Source organism: Conger conger, chromosome 8 (genome assembly GCF_963514075.1).
Source record: "Conger conger chromosome 8, fConCon1.1, whole genome shotgun sequence".
Taxonomy (NCBI): Eukaryota; Metazoa; Chordata; class Actinopteri; order Anguilliformes; family Congridae; genus Conger; species Conger conger.
The window spans coordinates 35,197,539-35,223,161 of NC_083767.1; the positions used below are offsets into that span (position 1 = coordinate 35,197,539).

Below are 25,623 nucleotides of genomic sequence, written 5' to 3' on the forward strand. Positions count from 1 at the left end.
CGCTGTGTCCCACTCCTGTTAGCCCCGGATGGTGATGCTGGGGGAAAGTGGTCAGTCTGGAAGAAGAGTCCTGGGGGGAGGTGGGGCTGAACAATGGCTTCTCTGGCTTCTTCATGGTGGGAGACGACATGTCCGCTGTAGGGGGAACACATGACACAGCACAATTTCAGCACCCTGTTGACTCACTCTCCCAAACTCAAGTACAATTTCAATCAGTGTTAGCGTCACAAATGTTGGGTTGTTGTTTTGCCTACTGTACAAATAATAATAAAAAGATAACACTTATTAAAAATAACAATAACAACTCTCTCAACATCGATGACAACAAGAAGAACATGCTTGAGAAAAAACAATCCACTATCAGCAGGAATCTTTCTGCTCACAGGTTCTGGAGCCAAATATTTACTCTCTCTTCCCTCACACCTTCTATTATTCTCTTCCTCCATCCCTCCATCACTCCCACACTGAGTCATGGAAAACAAGACTCATTAAAACTGGCCGCACAAAATGGTGGACGTTTCCTTCAGGTGAGCGGCGTCAGTCCCGCTGCTCTGATCCGAGTTAGCGGGAGACGGGGACTTTTTTTGGCGAAAGAGAGGGAGGGCGGTCGCCGGTTGGCGTTACCCTCTCTCCATATGACCTGCCATTTTAGAGTCAGCAGGAGGAGGGTAGAAGTGAAAACAGTCCTACTGTACGGCAACACTCAGAGGGACAGATGCTAATAGAATTGAAAGCAGGAGACTGAGGTAACAGATGCCGCTTTTTTTTACCCTTTTTTTTTTAAAGAGCTTTTAGGAGATTGGTGTCTAGTCTAAACCAAAGAAAACAACAAACAAAAAAGAAAAGAAAGAAAGGGAGGGAGAGGGAGACAAATTGACGAGGCGGCTAATGATCCGTGGAGGCTAGCCCTCCTCCAACACCCAGCGCATGTCACCGTCTGTCAGAGTTTTGTGGAAATGGATGCGTTCGGGCCCTGCCTCTCTCCTCTCTCTCGTAATTACCGGCGTCTCGTCAAAAAAAAAAAAAAAAGCCCCTCGTAAAACATCTTACCGGGGCGTCTCCGCGTCTTCATGCCCCCCTGTCCGGAGGGGGGTGAACTCACACCGATGGAGAGCACGCCGACATTGCCCACCCAAGGAAAAAAACGCGGCGCGGTGTGGGGGTGGGAGGATTTTTCGGTGCGGCCTGTTTTGGGCGGAGACTCACGTTCGAAAATGTCAAAACCCCGGGGGAACAGAAGCTCAGACCGCAGGCCATAGTGCTGTTAACCTTTAGCCGGCAAACATCAAAGCCTGCGATTTCACAACATTCTTTACATATTTAAGACTGTTTTTATATATTAGTTATTTTATAGAATTTAGGGAGACTAGTTTTAGGAAGAACTAGTCTCCAATTTTTCTCATAGGTTTGAGTAAGACTCCTTTATCTATAAACGCAAACCTTGTGTGTTCACTGCTACTCAACACCATGATTTCAATCCTCTTATAAAACATTTCACCGCCCTCTTGTACAGTCACAGCACTGAGCGCCATTAAAATAAGATCTCTGCCTATCGAAAATTCCTGGAGAGATCTTCACTCGCATTCATGGTGACCTTTCACCTTTCAGCTAACAGCCCTAGCTGTATCGGCATTTGGAAAAGCGGCCTCGATCAGGAAGGACCGCGCATTTCTGAAAAGCGAGATCTGGAAAACCGATATGTATTTTTTTCTTCATTGCGAACAGCTGTTTGTTATCAGAGAGAGAGTGAAATTTGCAGGGCGCTGCCAGAAACGGAATAACAGCAGCGCTCTCTCGATCCTAAAGGAAAACAGGTAAAGCTGAACTGTGAATAAACCGGCAAAAAACTCAATTATTTCCAGTACATCATATTTGAAGAATTTTAAAACAGCATAGACCATTCTGTCATCCCACGAATGCGGGGTATAGGTGTGGTTGCAAGTGCAAGAAAGAAAAGCGACGTTTTGGTGGGGTAGAACGAGCCTCATATGGATTTAATTTCTTTCCTTCGTGTTTTTTTCTCTCCGGTGCTTTCTATACAAAGGAGAAAGCTCTCTGTCTCCCTCTCCTATATGGACAGTAAATAAACTTGTGAATATGACTAGTGTTCAGCTCAACATTTAAACGTTAACACAGATGGGCAGACTGTAGACTCCACTATGAGGATGACCACACAAAACCAACAACTCTGTTATCAGTGGAAATCTTTTAGCTGCCCCTAACCTCTCTCACACACACTCTCACACTCTCTCACTCTTTCTCACTCTTTCTCACTCTCTCACAAACTCTCACACAGTCACTCTCTCTCACTCTCTCACACAGTCTCACACACACTCTCACACTGTCTTTCTGCGTGTGTGTGTGGAGGTCGCTGTACAAAGGCTGGTGGGTGGGTGGTGATAGTGGGCCACCCCAGGAATGCTCATTAAAACGAACAGGGGGCGGGGGGAGAGAGAGACACCAGAAGAACAGCCTGTGCCGGTGCGGAGCTCTCCTCTCTCGCCGCTCCGACGCTGATCCAGATGCCGGCGCAGAGCCCCAGCTCGTGGGTCCGAGGAGACGGGCCCGGAAGCGCTCTAATTAAAAGACCCGCGCCACAACACGTCGTAATGGGACGCTCCTTACAGACCCACCCCCACCATCAAAGAGACCCCCCCCCCCCCTCCAAAATACCCCCCCCCCCCCCTCCCTGCAGCCACCGCCGGCAGCAGCCTGTTCCCGCTGGCACTCCTGGGACCGGCGGTCACGTGACCCGCCAAATGGCCGACCACCTGCTAGCTCCGGCTGCCCTCGGCGGTGCCCGCTCATCCAGGACGAGTTCAAACAATCGCCGACACACCTGCCCGTCTCGCGCACACCTGTTCAGCCCCCCCCCCCACCTGTCCACAGATTATCACTCTGCCATGTGGATATAACACAACCCCAAACAATCCGTCGTATAGTTCCTGCAGCCGGCGTTGAAATAAATACGTACGCGCGCATTGCTGCAAAATCCCATACACGTTTGAAGAGGATGTTTATTTTTGGGGACAAACTCTCACTTTGAGAGTAAATCGGGCAGGAAATTTTAGTGTTCAATCACTCTAGGGTACTTCTGAGAGCCTAATTAAGCATAGCTTTAATCATTTAGCCTAGCATTTAGCATAGCATTCGGTAGAATGGACGGGTTGCTGGGGTTGGTGAAACAGCAGCCGGCTACGCGTGCCGGTTGTCAACGGGCGCAGAAATACGCGCACCTGCGTAAACGTCATAAAAACACACGGCCAATGCCAGCTGTGGCAGGTGGTTACAGAATACCGAGGAGACTTAGAAATGGTTCCTTACAGAGACTTATTTTCTGAAAAACCCTTGAATAAACAAGGGACCTTTTCACAAGTACAGGCCTGACTCAATGTCTCACAAGGCCTAGAAAGCTGTTCAACCTCACAGACAGCCTGTTTTGAATTCTCACCAGTCAAAAACAACAAAAAGAACTGCTGGTGTTTTTTTTCACACTCACTAGACCAGGAGGCAAAGCATTCCAATCAATGACTTAAAGTCCAGAAATAAATAAAAAACCAGCCCTAGAGCCGGTACAGTAACTTAATTTGTCATTTTCTTTTTAATAGTTAAGAGAGATACATTTTGCTAAACATAACCCAAATGCTTGCTGCTAATCCCACAAGCAAAATATTCTTAAAGAAAAAAGTGCAGAATAGAGGTTTGGTAACATTAGTATGTACAGAAGCGTAGTGATGGATAAACTGGGAACATTAATGGCAAACACACGCTGAAACCGGGAACACTGTTCTAACACACGCGTGCAAACACACACACACACACAGGCAGCACATCCATCATGTGTCGAGGTATAATGCGGTCACTTTGTTCCCACTGCAGATTATTAGTGTACATACCTCCAGTGACAGGCTACCTGTAGGCCCAGCGTAGGCTACCTGTAGGCCCATCGTAGGCTACTCGTAGGCTCAGAGTAGGCAACCTGTAGGCTTAGAGTAGGCTACCTGTAGGCCCAGAGTAGGCTACCCGTAGGCCCAGAGTAGGCTACCCATAGGCCCAGAGTAGGCTAACTGTAGGCCCAGAGTAGGCTACCCGTAGGCCCAGAGTAGGCTACCTGTAGGCCCAGAGTAGGCCACCTGTAGGCCCAGAGTAGGCTACCCGTAGGCCCAGCGTAGGCTACCTGTAGGCCCAGAGTAGGCTACATGTAGGCCCAGCGTAGGCCCAGAGTAGGCTACCCGCAGGCCCAGAGTAGGCTACATGTAGGCTACCCGTAGGCCCAGAGTAGGCTACATGTAGGCTACCCGTAGGCCCAGCGTAGGCTACCTGTAGGCCCAGCGTAGGCAACACGTAGGCCCGCTGCAGGAGCTCCCTCTCCTCACCTTGGTCTCTCTCGTGCCAGGGCCTGCTGCCGCTGGCGGGGGAGCTGGGCGAGGAGTAGAAGTCGCCCGACGGGCTGGTCTCCATGCTGTCCTCGATGGCGATGGTCTTAGGCCGTTTGCTGGAGAAAGCAACACATTCTCAATGAGAAAAATAATTGTCAAAAGAAAAAGAAAAAGAAAAAGAAGACACGAGTGCAAGAATTCTCAATGCAGAGGAATTGGGAAATATATATAATCACTATATATATATATATATAATTTGCCGGCAATCAATTTCTCGAGGAAGGTACTGAAAAAAGTACTCTACCTGCACTACTGCAAAAAACATACAGTCTGAAGTCCAGCAGCCATTCACTGCATAATCTGACAGGGAGAGGAGAGTGTGGGACAGGGAGAGGAGAGACAGAGGAGACAGTGGGAGAGGTAGAGAGGGGAGTGTGGGAGAGGGAGAGGTACACAGCAGGAGAGTGGGAGAGGGAGAGAGCAAGAGAGTGGGAGAGGGAGAGATCAGGAGAGTGGGAGAGGAGAGTGTGGGAGAGGGAGAGGTAGAGAGCAGGAGAGCAGGAGAGGGAGAGATCAGGAGAGTAGGAGAACAGCAGGCACCCTTACCTGCCGTGGGGCGATGACAGAGACCGGTGAAGCCCAACGCTGGAGTTCAGGTCATGGTAGTATGGCTGACTCGGCATGTCAGTTATGGAGAAGTTCACCGCTGCTCCGTGTGTGATGGCGGCTGGGGCAGGAGGGAGATAGGGGGTCTGGTTTAGTGCACAGTGCTGTGAGCTGCCTCTTCCAGAACATTCCAGTTCATCATCACACACCACAGATAGAGCAATTCACACAGGAAAAATAACTAATATTGCAGGTATCAGCAAAATCATCTAATTTCCATAATTCCCTAAAAAAAAGTTTTTATGACCACCAGCTGTTTCAATTTGCTTGGATACAAATTGACAGGAATACATTAAAAAAATGTTTTAAACAGGTATACCCAAGCCACAAGTGGTTTAGATCACCATCCACGAGGTTACGCACAAGAGCGGAGTGGGAATTTTAGTAGAGGTCTGGTTTGCGTCAAACACACCAGCGACGGCGTGACAGGGTACTGCCAATCCCTCAAGCGTACGAGAGGGCGGCTGTGCTTAATAGCGTTATTCTTGGAGTCGTCTCGTATCTTTAAAATCAGACAGCCTTTCAAGATGATATCGGAGCTCCGGTCCGTGTGAAAAGCTCAGCGTGCCTGACCTCCGGGACACACAAGCTGTGGCATGAGGTTAGATTCGGAAAGCTCACACGTATATCCCTTTGGTAATCAAAGACACTTTTTGAAGTCACAGAATTGCCCGTACATGTTACTGGTGACTGTAACTTGACTCTGACAACCGACCGACCAACCCACCCACTCACACACTCACTCAGTCAATCACACGCTCACTCAGTCAATCACACACTCAGTCAATCACACACTCACTCAGTCACTGATACTTATTCAGACACACACTAACTCACTCACTCACTCACTCACAGTCAATCACTCACAGTAAATCACAGTCACTCACACAGAATCACTCACACTCAGCTGCTTAGTCACACATTCATCCACTCGCACAATGCCAATGTTACACACACAATGTCACTCACACAACACCACTCACACAACGTCATTGTCACTCACACAACACCACTCACACAATGTCACACACAACACCACTCACACAACACCACTCACACGTCATTGTCACTCACACGACACCACTCACACAACGTCACTCACAAAACACCACTCACACAACGTCATTGTCACTCACACAACACCACTCACACAACGTCATTGTCACTCACACGACACCACTCACACAACGTCACTCACAAAACACCACTCACACAACGTCATTGTCACTCACACAACACCACTGACACAACCTCATTGTCACTCACACAACACCACACACACAATGTCACTCACACAACACCACTCACACAACGTCATTGTCACTCACAACACCACTCACACAATGTCACTCACACAACACCACTCACACGTCACTCACACAACCTCACTCACACAACACCACTCACACGTCACTCACACAACCTCACTCACACAACACCACTCACACAACGTCACTCACACAACACCACTCACACGTCACTCACACAACCTCACTCAGACAACGTCATTGTCACTAGTACAACATCAATGACACTCGCACAACATCAATGTCACACACACAATGTCGATGTCACACACAATGTCACTCAATGTCAATGTCACTCACAAAATGTCAATGTCACTCACAAAATGTCAATGTCACTGACACAATGTCACTCACACAATGTCAATGTCACTCACACAATGTCACTCAATGTCACTCACACAATGTCACTCACACAATGTCACTCAATGTCACTCACACAATGTCAATGTCACTCACACAATGTCACTCACACAATGTCACTCAATGTCACTCACACAATGTCACTCAATGTCACTCACACAATGTCACTCAATGTCATTCACACAATGTCACACACAATGTCACTCAATGTCACTCAATGTCACTCAATGTCACTCACACAATGTCACTCAATGTCAATGTCACTCAATGTCAATAAATGTCAATGTCACTCACACAATGTCAATGTCACTCACACAATGTCAATGTCACTCACTCACTCAATGTCACTCAATGTCAATGTCACTCACACAATGTCACTCAATGTCACACAATGTCACTCAATGTCACACAATGTCACTGTCTCAAACAATCTCTCGCACTCTCAGTCTCTCGCACTCACTCAGTCACTCACAGTCACTCACACAGTCACTCACACAGTCACTCAGTCACACAGCTACTCAGTTCCGCCAAACAAAAAAAATGGCAACAGAACAGTATTTCATTCATTCCCATTTTAAAACTACCAGCAATTACCAGCTGTTCAGTGAAAGTCGTCCATATTCTTTTGTTCTACTACCAACTATAAATAAGTCCCAGGAGGACTTCCCTACTCCTACTCCAAGGTTTTCTCTTTTACGGGCGTTTCGGTGAGTCAGGCACTGCCGCGGGCCGCGGAGAGAGCCATAAAGGCGCTCGTTAAGTCGCCGGCTCTCTTGAAGTCGTTACGGCCTCATTTAGGAGCCGATGAAAGAGCGAGAGGCGAGGGCCGTGTGTTGTGGCTTGAGGTTAACCAGCGCCGTTAAGGGGAGCCGCCCTGGCAGTGCCCACTTCACTGCCACGCATTCCAGCGCTACTGCCACCAGGCCTGCGTGCAACCACGCCCGCGAGGAGTGGTGGGGGGGAGGGTAAACAAACAGCCCATCCAGCTGAGGCGTGTTTACACGCCTCACGCAACACCTTTCAGCATGAGCCACGTGCCACCGCCTTAGTCGGTACTAGGGCTGCACGACATAGCTATCACGGTACATTTAATATTTTTTTTAGCGCAGCTAACAAATTATCTCTGGCAGGTGCCGGTAGGTTCTGTTTATTCTTTTTGTCTTTAATCATACTTGACATGGTAAGACATGGGAAAACTTCAGGGAAATCACTTGTATATATTCAATGTTGGTTAACTTACCTATTAGTTTTGAAAACACACTGCTTAATTAATAAATAAGAAAATTTAAGTTAAAGTTGCCAAAGTCGTTACTGTGCTTACAAAAAATGTTTATACCACGATGGCTATATTACCCAGCCCTAGTCGGCAGTGACAGTCTCCATTTGCGTTACAGGAACACCCTAGTTCTTTCAGGTGAACGGTAACTATGGGAGAAGTGTACCCGCTTATCAGCCGAAACCTGAGAGACACTCTGACAGATGTACAGCATGTGGCATAATCACATGATGAAGGCTGGATTCAAGCCCAGGTCTGTAACAGACTCACAGTGTGCTGAGAACTCAGTGTGTTACAGAGCGTGTAACAGGCCAAAAAGTGTGTAACAGGTCCAAAGCATGTTCCAGGCTTAGTGTGCGACAAGCCTAGAGCGTGTATCAAGTACATAAATCTTTAACAGAGGGTAAAATCCCTGAATCTTTCACAGGCTCAGTGCATTATAAATACAGACCAGGAGACCAAAAGAGTGTTGCAGTGTTGAGCGTGTTTCGGTGTTGAGTGAGCCTGTTTCAGTGTTGAACGTGCCTGTTTTAATGTTGAGTGTGTGTGTTTCATTGTTGAGCGTGCCTGTTTTAATGTTGAGTGGGCCTGTTTCAGTGTTGAGCGTGTGTGTTTCAGTGTTGAGCGTTTTTCGGTGTTGAGTGGACCTGTTTCAGTGTTGAGTGTGCCTGTTTTAATGTTGAGCGTGTGTGTTTCAGTGTTGAGCCTGGGTGTTTCAGTGTTGAGCGTGTGTGTTTCGGTGTTGAGCGTGTTTCGGTGTTGAGCGTGCCTGTTTTAATGTTGAGTGTGTTTCGGTGTTGAGTGGACCTGTTTCAGTGTTGAGTGTGCCTGTTTTAATGTTGAGCGTGTGTTTCAGTGTTGAGCATGTGTGTTTCAGTGTTGAGCGTGTGTGTTTCGGTGTTGAGCGTGTGTTTTGGTGTTGAGCGTGTTTCGGTGTTGAGCGTGCCTGTTTTAATGTTGAGCGTGTGTGTTTCAGTTTTGAGCTTGTGTGTTTCAGTGTTGAGTGTGTTTCGGTGTTGAGCATGCTTGAGTATTGAGCCTGTTACAGAACTGAGTGTACTACAGGCCCAGTTGTAATGTGCAACAGATCCAGGTACATAGTTGCAAAGCAGGAAAAGCTGCCAGAAGTGAACACTGCTCCACTTCCTGCAGAGCTGCAGCTCCTGATATGAAGGTGAAACAGTGACACACCGCTAATTCTGCAGATGCCTCACACCCTCCCCTACCTCAGCACACAACTGCACTGTGGGGAACAATAGCTACAGGTAACACACTCACACACATACATACACACACACACAAGTATGTATAAATCCTAGGCCAGGTTTGACAGTTGGGGGCTGACTGCAGTGTGCAGTCTCTCGGTTCAGGTGCAAGTGAGGAAGACCCCCCCCAACACACACACACACACACACACACACACACACACACACACACACACACTTACTTCTGGAAACTCGCACCAACTCAGAGACAGTGAAGACTCCAGATTTGATGAAGCTGTCTTCCAGGTAACCTGTGGAAAACCAGCAGAGAGAGGAGGGGGGGTAGAGAAAGAGAATAAGTGGTTAGGTACACAATCGTTAAGCTGCAAGATTTCCCACTGATAGCTGGGCTTTGCTTGATGCTGACGTGTAAGGCTGTGAATCGATCAGGGGAGCGCATTACACGTTTCACCTTCTCGAGAGCTAATGCACTGGAATTACAAAGCAGTCACACTAGTCTCCAATTCAAGTACTGTATCATCACGAGAACAATGCGTTCAAAGAGCAGGTTCTGTAGCATCGATGCGTCACTTCAAAATGCATGTCGTCTTTTTTCATTTTTGCTTATATCAACAATCATAAGTGCAACGCCCTCATGCATCGCTTTTGCTTCGAACACACCACAGATACCTTGTAATACCTAAAAGGCTTGACAATTAGACTGGACTTTTCTGGAACACTTTTTCAACTCAACTATTTGAGCAATGACTATCATTTAAATGTATAACAATTAAAAAACCATAACTGTTTTTTTAAGATACATAGATATATATATCCCTAGCACAAAGCATTTCCACTGGAGACAGTTCTCCACAGGACAGGACATACTGTACGTGTGGCCTTCGTGTCTCTTTCCGAACAGTCGGGGGGGGGGGGTTACAATTTAGGGAAATGAATCGTAATTCAACCACTGATTGAAACTTGTCAAAAGGAATGAGGAAAAATGCATTTCAGTTAATTTCCTTCACTAGGCCGAGCTAGGCCAAAAACAATGCTTCCTGCTTCCAGCCGCCTCCTCTTCCCACAATGGCACACGCGGCACAGAGGCCAGCGGGAAACCAGCGCCGGTGACGGGCTTCCAAGGCTGTGAGTCACCCGTCCGCCATCCTGTCTGACTTGGCAGGGATTGGCAAGGACCTGTGCTAGAGGGTTATTTAAAAAAACAAAAAACATTTACAGTCAGGTTGTTTTGGTTTTTAACACGCTGCGTGGAAGAAAACAGGCCGTCTGAGCGAGTTAGCGAGCGGTCTGTCAAATTAACCGTAATGATGACAAGGTTGACGGCTGATGAGCCATTTTAATGTCGGGCTCCTTCCCCTCCCTGCCCCATAAACACGGAGAAAGTCAGGGACTGTTAGCGGCGTGCTAAGACAGCGTCCGATGTTTTTCTCCTCAGGGCCGAGCTCCAGACCCCCTCTCCCTCTGTGTGGAGCTGTTTGTGGGCTTCTGGGTAGGCGGCCCTAATTAGCAGTAGCGTTATTAGCCGTGGGTGTTAAAAGAGAGAGTGGAACGGGTTTGTTGGAGCATGTCGAACTCTGCTGAAGAACAGGACCGCTTGCAGGCCTGGTACTCTCCTGACTGAGTTAACTAAGGGCAAAACACCAGGGAAATGTCCTGTTTAAGTGCCCTGTGCTGAGGGTATGAGCACGTAAACAGGAGAAATGACGTGTAGATATAGAACACGGTGTAGTCAATCAGTGTTAACACAGAGCATTACAGGCCTAAGGCCTACTGATGATGTGCAACAGCGCCAATGTGTTCAGTGTGTAATTGAGCCAGAGTGTGTAGCATATTAAGTGGCTTTCACATGATCAGCAACCAAACGCTTGACATGGAGTCAAGCCATTGAATTCCTATGCAGGGAGTGTGGATGCCAACGCTCAAATTCCTATGGAGGGAGCGTGTATGCCGAAGTTTCGATCCTCAAAGTTCTAATAGTTTAAACTTGTTTGAAGCTGACATTTCCTAGCATGTCCAATCACCTAACAACGTTGTATGAAGCAGACGGATGCACAGTATGTAATATGCTATTCTGTATTTTTGCTACTAGTAACACAGAGCTCAGGGTCGTTTCACATACAGGAGCAGATTAGTTTAACATTCTGGGTGAAACCCAGGATTTTTGGCTTATCGCAATTTAGCCTTCAATAATCGAGGACGACCTACTACTATCACCACTCGTCTCAACTTCTGAGCTTGTTTGCGAGGCTATAGTTTCCAAACCAACGGCTTCCTGGATGGATGACATCAAGTTTCAAAAGCTGGCGGCACTCGATTCTACTCATGCGTAGTCACCGCCTTACTTGCCGTTGAACACGGCGGTTGATTCTTGTCTCATCAAGTATCTTAATTGGGCCAGTGTGTGTTAAGTGCGTAACAGGGGCAGAGTGGGTGTGTAATGGGCCCAGTGTGTTAAGTGTCTTAACAGGCCCACAGAGTGTGGCAAGGAGAGGTGTAAAGTCCTCGGCTCAGAAAGTCAAAGTCCTGCCATGGGTGTCTTCCAACCCAAGAACTCAACCAGCTGAATCTTGGCTGAAGAACTGTGCTAATGAACAAATCCAGGTGATTGGAACAAAATACCGGGGAGGATTTTTATTTTCTGAACCTGGACCTGAAAGACGATGTACTGTGCTGTGTTCAGTTCACACCCACGCAATGCATCAATTTGCGATCAAAAATGGAACAAGAACTGTGTTGTGGGTGTTATTCAAGTGATTCTTGTGCTGTGTTATGGGAGTTATTACAGTGATTCTTGTGCTGTTATGGGAGTTATTCAAGTGATTCTTGTACAGTTTTTTGGGAGTTATTCAAGTGATTCCTGTACTGTGTTATGGGAGTTATTCGAGTAATTCTTGTTGAAGAGTGGCAGGAGAAGTGCAGGCAGAATGCAGGGCCCTCCTTCACATAATGTGTCCTTTCTTTCTCTTTACCTCTTTTTAGAATACCACCTGAACAGCACCTTGGCTCCAGCCAAGGCCTGGATCAGGTGTTAATCTTCTTACAGGGGGCCAGGACAGAAGAGGGCTCGGGGTGGTTTAGGAGCCCTCGGTGTCAGCACTTGTTGTTTTCTGTGACTAAGCTGTTCTGTTCCTCGCCTCACGTCCAAACACCACTGAGACCCCCACCCCACCCCACCTCACCCCCTACCCTTAGGTGTCTAAAAAGCACCTGTGCGTCAAGCGCTAAGCTGACTGCTTTGCAACCCTCAGGAAGCAAACTTGACCTTTGCCGTGACCTCGTCTGACCAGGATAATCCCACAAAGTCCCAATTCCCCAGGACTGGGGGCAGGCTGTTCTGTCCACTGGGCTAAAGATTGGCAGTCTGCCTCTCCCTCAAATTCAGATGATTAACAGGCATGACCACAGAGGCAAGTAAGAATTGAGAACATCCACCACACTGGAGATACTAACAGTTAATGCTTTTTTTAATATAGCCATATGTAAAGAAGCTATATGTAAAGACTAATTATTATTACCCTTTTACTCCCTATTTCTCTTTCAGCAGCACATACTTCTCTACTTCAGCTTCTCTTCTCTACAGCGGGGTTTGTACCATATACTGTACACAAATACAGACCAAGTTTCAAGTTTACTGGCGCTGCCATGTTGTAAAATTTGGAGCCAGAGACTGTGCAGTAGGGAAGCTGATACGACTCCTCCACTAAGCGTGAGAAAGTGTCCCTGATTGGTCCATAAAGTATGAATGACACAATAACTCCAATAAAATTGGCCTATGAGGGGGCAAAAAAATGAACAAAACAAAGATTGCAACGACAGTTTCTTGTGGGAAAAAATTATTGACCGCAACTTTACATTGAAAACGGGTCTGAATGACCGATACTGGAGCCAACCGCAGTGGCGCTAGTGAGTACCGTCTCTCATGGTCTCTTAGCATGACCAGGAAATGAGCTGGTGTAGGCCGCTTGGTTTGTACCAGCCTGACTCAGAGGATCAGTTTCCCAGGCTCCTCGCTCGCTGACAGGAGGAGGGGTGGGTGGGGGATGATGCTCCCTGCTTGTTCTCTAGAGGGGTCAGAGAACTTAACCTCCCGGTAATCCGCCCTGCCCTGGAGGCCCCAATACTGCTGGGGTACAGCTGGCTACCACAGAGAGAGCGATGGAATTACAGCAAAGAGAGAGCCACGGAATTACAGTACGGACAGGGCGAAAGAATTACAGTACAGAGAGTTGCAGAATTACAGCAGAGAGCTGACGAATTACAGTAGAGAGTGGAAGAACTACAGCAGAGTGGAAAAAATGACAGCAGAGAGAGTGGCAGAATTACAGTACAGAGAGTGACATTATTACAGCAGAGAGAGCTGAAGAATTACAGCAGAGAAAGACATAATTACAGCAGAGTGACATAATTACAGTACAGCACAGAGATAGAATTACAGTACAGTGAGACCAACACAATTACAGTACAGAGATAACAACACACAGTACAGAGAGACCAACAGAAAGACAGCATAGAGCGGAGAGAGGAGCAAAATCGCAGCACACAGAAAGAGTGGCCCAGTGATCATGGTCAACAGCGCCCAGCAAAAACAACCCAACAGGGTGAAATTTACAGCAGATAGGGAGCAGTTTGCGAGAGCGACTAACACACACACACAGAACGACGGCTCAGAGTGTGTTCTCCTGACGCTCTGCCGAATACCCCGTCCCTGGCCAGGGGCGGTGGGCGCGTATCTCTGCGCTAGGGCGCTAGCAGCCGAGAGCGACAGCGTGTACGCGGCATTCAAATCCAGCCGTCAAACCGCACCATGCAAAACCAACCTACGGCAATCCAGTTGATGAACCCAAAGCTGGGTTCAGTCACTTTATGGGTTTTGTGCCACAGGCTGTGGAGAGCGCTAGAATGATCCTCTCTCTCATATCAACCGCACAGAGAACTCTTAAAGGGGGCTCCCATAGAGATGAGTATGGGCGAGGGCATGTGTGCATGTTAAAATGGGAGCGGGCTCGGTTTGGTTTAGCATAGCATAGACCTCCCTGCGCATAGTCTGCTAGCATAGACCTCCCTCCCCTGCTAACAATTGAGTTTGATGGGAAAAGCCAAGTACTGGACTGGACAGAAGAATACGAATGTATGACTGAGTCAGTGAATGTATGTGTGTGCATGCATATGTGTACATGTGTGTACATGTATGTGTGTGTGTGTGTGTGTGTGTGTGTGTGTGTGTGTGTGTGTGAGTATACACACCTGGAGGAGGGTTTTTGCCAGGCTCATTGTTACTGGGACTTCCTGACTGCTGGGACTCTGAAATCAAAGAAACCAGAGGAGAGGATTTAGCACACAGTCCGGCTGGCTGAGCAGACACATGTCTGGGAAGTTTGGAATCACCAAAAAATGTTTATGTATTTGAAAGATATATTTGAAAGATTTATTTACCAAGGTAGTTTTAAATGTATAAAATAGTATAGCCAATGCATTGATAAAAGTTAAAAATCACTATTACTGTGTGAAATAACGTATTTAATTCAATCTTTACATATGATTGCAAAGCCCCATTTTCAGCAGTAAACTGGCATTCCTAAAGTTCAATTTTGGTACAAAAACGGCTCAAGAAATTTGTCAATGAATTATTGTTTTGGGAGATGAAGGCTATTCCATGTGTGATCAAATGTCTGGACGTTTCAAACAAATATGTGCACTACTGCCTTGAAAGGGAGCAAACTGGATCTCGCTAGGACAGAAAGAGACGTGAAAGGCCCCGATGCAGAACTGCACAAGAGGACAAGTACATTAGAGTCTCTCTTTGGAGAAATAGACGCCTCACAGATCTTCAGCTGGCAGCTTCAGGAGACAGTACCCACCAAACATCAGTTTAATCTGCTAGACAACTATGGGATGCCCATTGAAATTTTTGTTATTGCCAGTTTCAGGAGTGACGTTTTCTTTGAAACTCTGCATGTAATACACACACACACACACACACACACACACACACACACACACACATACATACACACACTCCGAAAGAGAGATAGACAGAGAGAGAGAAAGAGAGACTGATTGTTGTCATCATTATTGCTCGCTTTGGCAATATGTACTTTTAAATATGTCCTGCCAATAAAGCATTTGAACTGTGAAAGAGAGAGAGAGAAAAAGAGAGAGGGGGAGGAGGTAAAACAAGCTGTCAGACACGTCGCCGTTCTCATCCTTCACACAAAAGGCCCCTGGGGGTTCGAGGGTACACCCACCCCCTATCTCCCACGCTTCCGAGAGGCAGGGGGGCAGCCAGGATTCAGAAAGAAAATTCCAGAACAATGGTGCTTGCAAAAAAATGCAATTAAATTATTACTTTTTTTTTTTAAATGCAGGCAATTTTCTCTGACCTTAAACGACATTGGGCCCTGACGACGCGTGATCGATGTCACCTCAGCTCACCTGGGGGAGCTTTTGCATCTGCGTCATGTGGGCGTGCGGACGCGTTAGCTAACTGGTCCGACTGGATCTTCAATGCAAACAGCTCCGCTCTCATTTCTCACTTCTGCCTAGCGCTGCTACGCTAACCCATCACCCGGCCTTTACAGTAAGGCTGAGCACATTACCACAAAGAAAAACCAGTAATAGCCAGAACCAGAAAATTAAGTTTTACCTGAAGTGACATGCACAAACACAAACATATGCACACGCACACACACACCTGCGTGCACCCTCTCTCCTCCACATCCATCCATCAGCCCACTTAGCAGGCCCTGACACCCCAGACTGGAAACGGAGTGCTTCAGCGGGGAGGTCCCCTCTCCTCTCAATCAGCTCATGGCTTTATTGTGATTGAACAAGCAATGACAACAAAAGCCCAGCTGGCTGGGCGATTAAACGGCCATGTTTCAGGCACCATCTTGTGATGCAGATTGCTGTCACTGGAAAGGGGGGGTGGGGGGGGGCATCTGTACAACCTCTGAGGGGGAAGGGGCCACTTTCTGAGCGAAGTACTCCTCAACTGCTTTACCTGGTCCTGGACACACGTGGGTCGACCACAAGGTCAGAATCAATTGCCTGTTTTCCGCAGGAAACTGAAAAACCACCGGTCAGAATACACTTAAATTAAAACCAGGGGTCTCATGCCAAACCAGGTCGGGAAAGTCTCAGCTGAGACAGGTGAGGCCTCAGCTGGGAGTTAACCGTGATACTGTAAATAAGGGCAGAGCTGTGCGAGCGCCACGCATGTGTTTACAGTACCTGACGCAACCTTTGCCTCCCGGAGAAGGACCATGAGAACGAGTGCTGAATGGAACAAAGGCACACCTGCAGGGCACATTCCTTACAGGCATTCCTGAGGGCCCTGCTCGCGGGCGGTGCCCAGGAACAGCGCATAGCCTGCTATGCTACACCTCCCTGCGCACACGCTGCTAGGCTATACCTCCATACACATAGCCTGTTGTAATAGACCTCCCTGCGCATAGCCTGCTAGCATAGACCTCCCTGCGGGTAGCCAGCTAGCATAGACCTCTCTGCACACAGCCTGCTAGCATAGACCTCCCGGTGTGTAGCCTGGCAACATAGACCTCCCTACACACAGCCTGCTGGCATGCACCTCCTTGCACATAGCCTGCTAGCATATGCCTCAATGCAATGAGCCACGCTTCCATAGACCTCCCGGCTCAGAGACCTAACCTGTACGCTTTCAGTCCTCCATTCAGCTTTAATGGTGCCCTTTAAGACAACTCAGGCCACCCAAGTGCTTCTCCTCAGCCACACAGCACCTCAGGGTCAACAACAAAACCATTATCACGCCATTATCACAAGGCAGCATCTCGCCTCCCACACGAGGCCGCTGGGCTCTCGATTAAAAGGGGAAGCGTCTCTGTACCGCCTGCCCCACACTCCTCGCAATAAAATCCCACCCGCGCCATAAAGCTATAAACGCGCCACCGAGCTCCGACAGCCTAACGGATAGGCACAGAGCAACTTTGCTGGCTACATTTCCTCTGATCTCACCAGCCTAGTTCCCGAAGATTTACGAGCCGCGTGTTGGTTCTGCTCAGTCAAGAGAGGTCAGTCGCAGCTCAAAGGGGTCAAAGTGCTCAATCCTGAAAGCCAGAGTAATTGGCATTTAACCAAGGTCAAAAGATCACAGTCAGGGTCATATTTTTCCTTTATAGCCAAAAAAAAAGGCACCCCTAGCGGAACTGCCATTAAGTTAGCAGTGAAGGTAAGCACAAAGACTGCAGCTGAACAGCTGTTAGGCAGAAAGAATGAGTAATATCGCAAAATGACAAGTAGTGGAAAACAATTACAGTTGCTCAGAGGTGCGAAACTAAATGAAACAAAAGAACCTTATATTTGCACTTAGAAAAACAACAGAACATGTAATTAAGGGGGTGTAAAATCTGACAGCTTGTAAAGTGCTGAATAAACTGAAATACAGCTTCACCTGACCCCAGAAGCATTTGCTATTTTTGGTAAACAGTGACGCCGATAAGGGAGGGGTTCTGTGTTAGGGTGTGGAGAGGCAGTGAGGTTTGAGGTGGTATTATGTGGCACAGCGGCCTTGGAATGACCCTTGCCTTTATGGGAGCCCGGACTCTGCTGTGGTGATGGGAGCCACTGTGACACAGGGCCCTATGACTCGTATGGGCCCCCAGAAACACTCCCCCCTCCAAAATAAATAAATAACACACAACCCCAACTGTTATAGCCAATGCCACTCTGACTGTTCCTATTACACTGTCCCCACTGGACACATCCATTGAACATACTGTTCAATGGAACACAAGTAAAAAAAATCTAAGCAAGAGATCGAAAAAAAACAAGATGAGACATGATTTTTTTCCCCCACAAATACTATTCAAAGTACTTTTTTAAAATAACAGGGGGGACAGAAAAAGTGGGAGTGGAACCCATGACAAACAGCCCTATCTCGGAAAGGCCTAAGTAGTGGTATCAGCATGTTAGCATGCATGTGGCATCCGGTGGTGACTGACAGGGTTCTTGAATGGACTGTGACTGACTGAGAATAGACAGCAAACGGCAAAGAACATTATTAAGCGTGTGTCAATGGAGTGATTTCATGAATATATCATATCATTGTATCATTAGTTCTATGCCTTCACTGCTAACAAAATTCGGACCACAATCCATCAGATATTTTATAAACAGGGTACAGTGCTAGAGAAAGTTCAAAGAGCCGGCTTTATTCATTGTACTGAGGTGTAAAAAGAAGAACACAACATTGTCAAGAGCAGTCATTCGTTTAGAAATAGTTTTTGCCCTATCTGCTTGACACGTGCGGCACTTTCGCAGGGCGTTTTTCATTGATGCGTGTCACACTTTGGCGTTGCGCTCTGCTCTGCACCAACAGTGAGACGCAGACCATGGAGAATGTCAGCACCTGGCCAATATGTCCCAGCAACACCTGGTCTCCACCCCCCCCCCCCCCCCCCAGAGCCTGAGCGTCTCAGCCTGAGTGCTCACGCAGAGCACTTCAAGAGATTACTCGCCCAACCGGTCTCAGAAGGTGGGACTTTGTTTTGGAAGAGTGAAGGGATGATGACCTCATGAGACACTCAAGAGAAGCAGGGTTAATGCAGGTCTTGGATTAAGTCATACGCAGGGAAGCTTAATCCAATCTCTGTTTCGCAAGGTAACTCCAGTGGTATCTCTAATTGGATTGGCACTAACCGCTCCGGCAAGCCAGCCTACTTTTCTGTCTTATAGTAATAGGGACTAATATCTATTACCCACTGTAGAGCTGGAAAAAGGCTGGGTCATTATACCCCTTTCCCACTGTAGAGATGGTGTGGCGGTGATTTCTGGTTCAGCTGAGATATTTGCGTCACATATTTCTCCAGTTCCGGGGCCATCGTGATGTATCAAACCCTTGCAGAGCAATCACATGATTATGTGCACTATGGTATTTGCATTGTATGCACATTCACGTTCTTGCCGAAATATTAGTTAACTAACTTCATAGCTGCCAGCTAGCAAGGTAGCTATAGCGAAGGCTAGCAAAAAAAAAAAAAAAAAAAAAAGTGGCGAGCAACAGTTTTGAATTATAGAAGGCAACCAACATTACCTAGCTTCATTGCCACTACTTTAGTTAATAGCCGCTCACTAGTAAGGTAACTATAGCGAAGGCTACCAAAGTGGCAAACAATGTTGTGAGTGACGGTAGGCAGCGAAGATTAACTGCATGTCATAACCACTTTGGTAAGTTTGCAAGTGCATCCACCCAGCTAGCTAACCTTAGCTGTCTACTGTAATTAGTTTGGTAGCGGGTGGCAATAAAATTATATGTACGCAGGTGCAGAACTAAGTTTCAAAGTACACAATAACAATAGTGTTGCATCCAATATGGGTCGATACATCATGATGACTCTGGAACCAGAAACAGGTGACGATACCAGAAAACTCCACCACACTGAGACCAGACTGGCTCATTCTACCACTTTCCCACTATACAGCTGGAACCAGGCCTTACTTAATTCAGGTTAGTTTTCAGTTCTTGTGCTAGTCATGCTGAAAACACCTTAGTTCACCCAAATGACGTTACTGGCCTATTCCGTGTTAGTATTGCTGGTTCTAGCCTGCTCAGCAAATAGCATATCTTATCTGGTTCCACTGTCAAGAAAAGATTAGTGGAATTTAGATTGGAGCAAAGTATGCAGGTATTTGTAGGCAATGTAAATTATCACAGCTGAATATCAGTTGTAAGGCTTTGTTTTTCCCGGGACAAAAACTCCTTGATGGCAGTGTATCGAAACGCCGATGGAAAGGTAATCGCTAATTACACTGTACCCGGTCAGCTAGTGCTAGCAAGCCTGGCTCCAGCTCTACGGGGGGGGGGGGGGGGGGGGAGCGGCATGAGCAATGCAATGATGTCATCTGGAATGGAGATTAGGGAGGGGGGAGGGGGGATAGAGAGGCCACGCAGGGATAAGGAGAGGGAGGAAAAAGAAATAAAGAAAAAGAAAAAGAGAAAGAAGCAGGCCGACAACCAAAAGCACAGCAGAGGCAAGTGTTTGGTCTGATTTTAGGCAGCACTTTGCCTTCTGCAAATAATTACTCAGCTGGTCCGGCTGCTGTGAGTGCAGCCAGAGTGAACTAACTCCCTTATCTGAACCCTCACCCACAACCCCCTCCCCTCCTCCCAACAACATGCTTATCAAAGAGAGAGGGAGAGGGATGGAGAGAGGGAAGGAGAGAAGGACAGAGACAGAGAGGGGGGAGCAGTATATTTAACAGACAACAAAATAAAACAACATGATAGGAACAGCATTGTGCCATGGCGAGGGGTGTGTTGTGTTGTATTTTCAATGATTTTAACTGCATTTTTGCAAATATGCATGAGAAACCCAACCATTTTGTTACCCTGACACTTGATTTTAAATAAAAAATAAAAAGTATATAAAAATCCAAAGGCGGTTTTGAGCGACGCTGCCAGACCCTCTCCTTCCTCTTCCTGTGGCCGTTTCTCCCTTTTTTTAAAACAACGGCAGCGGCCTTTCACGCAATTACTGTAATTACATTTAAATGCACCCAAGCTCCTTCCAGCACCTTCTTGCCAGGGCGTTTTCTCCTAGCGCTGCCTGCATCGAGTGCCTTATCGCAGCCTGAGATTATATAAACACTCGCAAACGCCTCGCCTCTATGCCAAACCACAGCCGCGTGCGAGAGACACTCACTCTGTCTCTCTTACACCTCTCTGCTCACCCCATTCAGAGTAATCACTTTGGAAACTTTCTTTTTCGGGCCATGTACACGTATACACACACACACACACGCGCGCGCACGCACTCACAGGCACATACACGTGCACACAGACGCACACGCACACACACACGCACTGCAGGCGCATACCGTCGACATTTCAGGAGAGGCTTGGCAGCCATTTTAGACGCAGTTCGGGCTGTATGGAAACGGCTGCCAGCTGAACGGCTTCCCAGCCAAAACGTGCCTTAGCATTTAGAAGCAACTTTTACAGAGGAACAGGCTACAGAAATATCTCCTAATTAGAAGGTACTGCAGCCGTCATGTTTTAACAATGCAGCTGTGTTAATGTAAATATTGTATTTGGCAACACTCGCCACACACTACTCCGCACTGCCTGTGTTTATGGGGTGGGGGGGGGAGTGTGCGTAGGGGCTCCCAAACCACAGGCCACTAGGGGCTTCCTCCTCAATGCTGGCTGTTATCAACGCCGGGCAGGCCAAAATGACCTAACCCCAATGCTCAAACCCCAGCCCAGACACAATACTGTGAGTACCCTCTCAATCTCTTTCTTTCACTCGCTCGCTCTCTCACTCTCTAACATTTTTCTCTCGCCTTTGCGCTCTCACTTTCACTCACTTGCTCCTTCTCTCTCCCTCTCTGTTGACAAAACACAGCAGACTTTATCAGTGCCGCTATAACCCAAACAAAACAGGCGCAAGGAGAGCGAGAGCGAGAGAGAGGATCTTATCATGCCAGCCCACGGCCCTGGAAGCCGCGTGTGCCAGCTCGCGGACGCTCGACGCCCAAGCCAAACCTTGCCTGGCACCCACGCCGGCAGGGCACCGTTCCCTCCTCAAACGTCGGCTGCCAAAAGGAAAGGGCGCTCCCGGACAAGAGTCTGTCCGCCCGACAGCCAGAACCCGGCTCACTGGTACGAAATAAAGGCCTCTTTTTAAAAACAATAAATAAATAAATAAATAAAGGCTTGGCTGACAGAGGTCTCTGTCGAGTCGCAGCGAGACCGGGGTCAAACACGTAACTGCTTCGGATTCAAATACTTTTCCACGCCTTACCACGCTTGTCTGGCGTATTGGAACCAATTGAATACTCTCAAAAACTGCAAACTGCCTTCCGGGCTTCTTGGTAGGCTCAATTGCACCAGGCAAGATCAACTGAGCGCAGAAAAAACAATTACGTATTTCACCCAGGTCAAACGCTAGCACCAGAACAGGCTTCCCCTTCTTACAAAGTACAAACAGGCAAAGTAGCAGCACGCTGCGGGATTACTTCATACTGACAGATGCACTTGAGCTTACACGTTTAGATGTAAATGCTGTACCACAACAGATCTCAAACATTTGTATAATAATCTCAGGAAGGGATGTGCTTGCTTTACGAATTTAAATCATTCTGAATGATTCATTCAAAACTGGATGTGCCAAGCTGTAATCTGCGCAGGAGGAGTCCAGGAGAGAGAGACCCAGCAATTACATGGAGGAGAGGAGAAGAGCATCAGCCACCAATCACCAGTAAGCACAGACGCACACTGCCTCCAGCCCACCCGGATGGGACATGCGTGTGTGTGTGCATGCGTGTGTGTGTGTGTGTGTGTGTGTGTGTGTGTGTACGAGAGAGAAGCTGTTTTAGTAATGAGCATTCTGACTGTCCCATGTCATTGCTGCTGCAGAAGTTACATTATGTGCAATGGAGAATGGGGTTTGGGGGGTTATGGGGTTTGACGGGTTATGGGTTTTGGGGGATTGTGGTGTTTGGTGAGTGTGATGCGACACGTTTGCTGCCCTGAATGCCGGTCCTGCTTCCCGTCGCACTATAAAACAGTTACATTTTAACCCTGTGGGGGGGTTGTGGGAGACCCATTGTTTAAAAAAGAAAAGAAAAAAAACAACAACAAAAAGGCCTGCTGACTGTATAGAGGGAGCCAGCTCACTAGTGGCATTAGTATGCACATCACTGTAGAGAGCACACACACACACACACACACACAGGTACGTGCGCACACACACCTGTCTGTCTAAATACTCCCACACCACACTTCCTACCACATTCCCAACACGATTCAGATGAAGTTCACATCATCATCATTTCACCGGCCTGTCATTGGCAAAATCCAAACGTAACGTGGAGGTTAAGAAACAAAACGGCCCATTGTATAGCGGCTTAATCGACTGATTGAACGCGGCATTTGCATCTTTTTCCGCCCGCTTCAGTTTCTCAGGGCGTCTGGGACATGCCGGCCCGCATTCTCCGGGAGCGGTTCTTCGCCGATGGCATACTTCCAAGCTCGCTCCGTCGGCTTTTGTATTAGGAGCGGAGAGTGGGAATATAGATTTAATTATGCATGGGCATCCCCTTTCTTTGCAGGACAACAACCAATAAAATCACCCCACTCCCCCATCGCCGCCCCCCCCCCCACCCCCCAGAACCCAGCCCCGTCGCAACGCTAATGAGGTGACACTCAGTTCCTGGAGTCCAGCCAAAACAGTCCATTAACTCCTCACAAGTTGTTAAGAGGAGGGGGAAGGAGAGAGAAAGGATAAAGAAAAAGAAGGAGAAGGAGAAGAAGGAGGAGGAGGAGGAGGGCCTGCAAGTCTAGAGCGGTGTGCGTTTTGTTGTTGTGAATGAAACAGCGGGACAGCTGGTTGGGGGAATCATTTTGGTGTCGCGCACAGCAACACAGGTTTTTTTTTTTTTTTTTTTTTTAAGAGAGAAAGCAGGGTGACTGGATGGAAGCCTTGAGGCTGGGTGTGGGGTGTGGTGTTGGGGGGGGGGGGGGGGGGTATGGCGCACAGCGAGACACAAACAGACCAGACAGACAGACCTTTGGCAGGAGGTCTTTGGCGTTCCACTCTTTCATGTAACCCCCCTGCCTGTTCCCCCCACACCCCGGTTAATTATGAGACAAAAGCATCGCTCCCCCTATAAAGCGGAATGGGGGTCTTCGGGACCGCTGTGGTTAACCCTTCTCTCTCTGGGCGAGGGAGGCCCAAAACCACGGCCTCTGAGCCAGACCCAGCCTGTCCTGCTAATCTGCTGAGCATGACAGGAATCGGTCTCTGAGCCATGGGCACACACCACGTGGGCCTGCGGCGTGCTTCTGTACCAACTACGCCTACAACCCACCTGACATCACTTCTCCCTTCCTGCTAACCCATACCAGACCCGGGCCTAACCAAGAGGACCAGAAAGCAAGGTTGGATTTTTCTGAGAGAATTTCATAGGTTCCAATGCACCATACAAGTTCAGTAAAGTGAAGAAAAGTATCAGAATCCAAAACAATTATGTATTCGACACGTATCTGGACGTTCTTATTCACAGTTTTTCTTTCAAAATGAAAAGCTTATTTCGGAATAAGTTTATTAACACATGCTGTTTCTGTGAAGTGTAGAGACCCAGTTTCACTGCCTCTAGTTATTTCCGTCTTGTTGGGACTTTGCTTTGGTGCAACTTACTGTACAATCTTACACAAGCCACAGAAATACGAAATATGCATAAAATCATTTCAACCACTGAAACATGTCTCATGACGACGCACAAAAGCTGAAACGGAATTGTGAACGGAAAACTGACAGGTCTTCATGTCTAACTGGTAACCACAGAAAAGAAAATATCCTACTGGCATGTACAGGAGAAGCAAAACATCTGTGAAAAGTGTGTCTCTAGTCAGTCTCTTTTCAGACGCACAAGAAGAATTGCTCACACTTGAACGCATTAGGCTCTCTTGCACGTCACACCAAACTGCATAACAGAGCTCGTAATAATTATCGATAAATATTTACACCGGTCCAGTGAAATACAACTCTGTAAGACAATAAAACTGCGGGAGAGCAGGATGTTTTTATGGCAGTCAAGATCGGTGCCATTCGACACTGGAGGAAATGTACTGTATCCTGGGGAAAGTTCCCGTTTCATGATGTTGAAAGTATAGTGCGTTTGAATTCAAAGTTCACGTTCCTGGGTTTTTTGAAGTTATTTCCGTTTAAGTGTTTTTGATTGGTTTGGCCAGTTTCTGTGCAGGCTCGGTCATTTGTGTTGTCGATCACTCGGACACATTTTACATGTTATAAATCTTTAAGCTAAATGTTTCTGACAGCATATCATTCTGTATAGGCTCCTGACTAAAGTATTATGTGTTTAAAGAGATAATAATAATGCTAATATAATTAGAATTAATTTTTAGAATTGTAATTAATTTTATCGAATGACTTTGGTATGTAGTTAAAATATTTCAAAATATTTTAAAATTGTATTTGCATTTTTATGTATTTTTAATGTAAATACTATTTGAAAGAGTATGTTTCCCAGGAAATTATATAGTTAAAGGAATGTATTTTTTAAATACTATTTGGGTAAGTATTTATTCTTCCATTAAAAATATTTAAATAAATTTAAGGAGCTTTAAGGATCACTCGGGTTCGTTCTCCTGTTCTACTGAGGTCACATGATTCAATGTTGTCAGAGATCACACGATAGTGGAGGATTGCCAGGGCCATAGTGAATCTCCAATCTGGCCACCCAATCAGTGTTCCAGTCTCACTCGCTGAAGCATCCATGCCGCTCCAAAGGCACAGAATTCCAGTGCAAAATGAATTTCTTTTGCAAGTGAGCCCTGCAGCCGACCTGTCTTTGGATTGTGGGAGGAAACCCACACAAACCAGGGAGAACATGCATATGGAGAAGTTCCGGCT

At 47.2% G+C, this 25,623-nt stretch overlaps 1 protein-coding gene across 7 annotated transcripts in view; it reads right to left on the bottom strand.

Moving 5' to 3' along the window:
- LOC133135710 (nuclear factor 1 B-type) overlaps window positions 1-25,623 on the bottom strand; it is a 110,738-nt gene that overhangs the window by 29,866 nt on the left and 55,249 nt on the right. For 6 of the 7 annotated variants that reach the window (XM_061252917.1, XM_061252922.1, XM_061252921.1 and 3 more), the window contains exons 3-7: window positions 14,459-14,515; window positions 9,436-9,504; window positions 4,986-5,106; window positions 4,377-4,495; window positions 1-135 (exon numbers count right to left, since the gene is read on the bottom strand). In XM_061252917.1, coding sequence (XP_061108901.1) covers window positions 1-135; window positions 4,377-4,495; window positions 4,986-5,106; window positions 9,436-9,504; window positions 14,459-14,515 — 501 coding nt within the window. The remainder of the gene's footprint in view (window positions 136-4,376; window positions 4,496-4,985; window positions 5,107-9,435; window positions 9,505-14,458; window positions 14,516-25,623) is intronic. The other variant, XM_061252920.1, reaches the window with a different exon arrangement.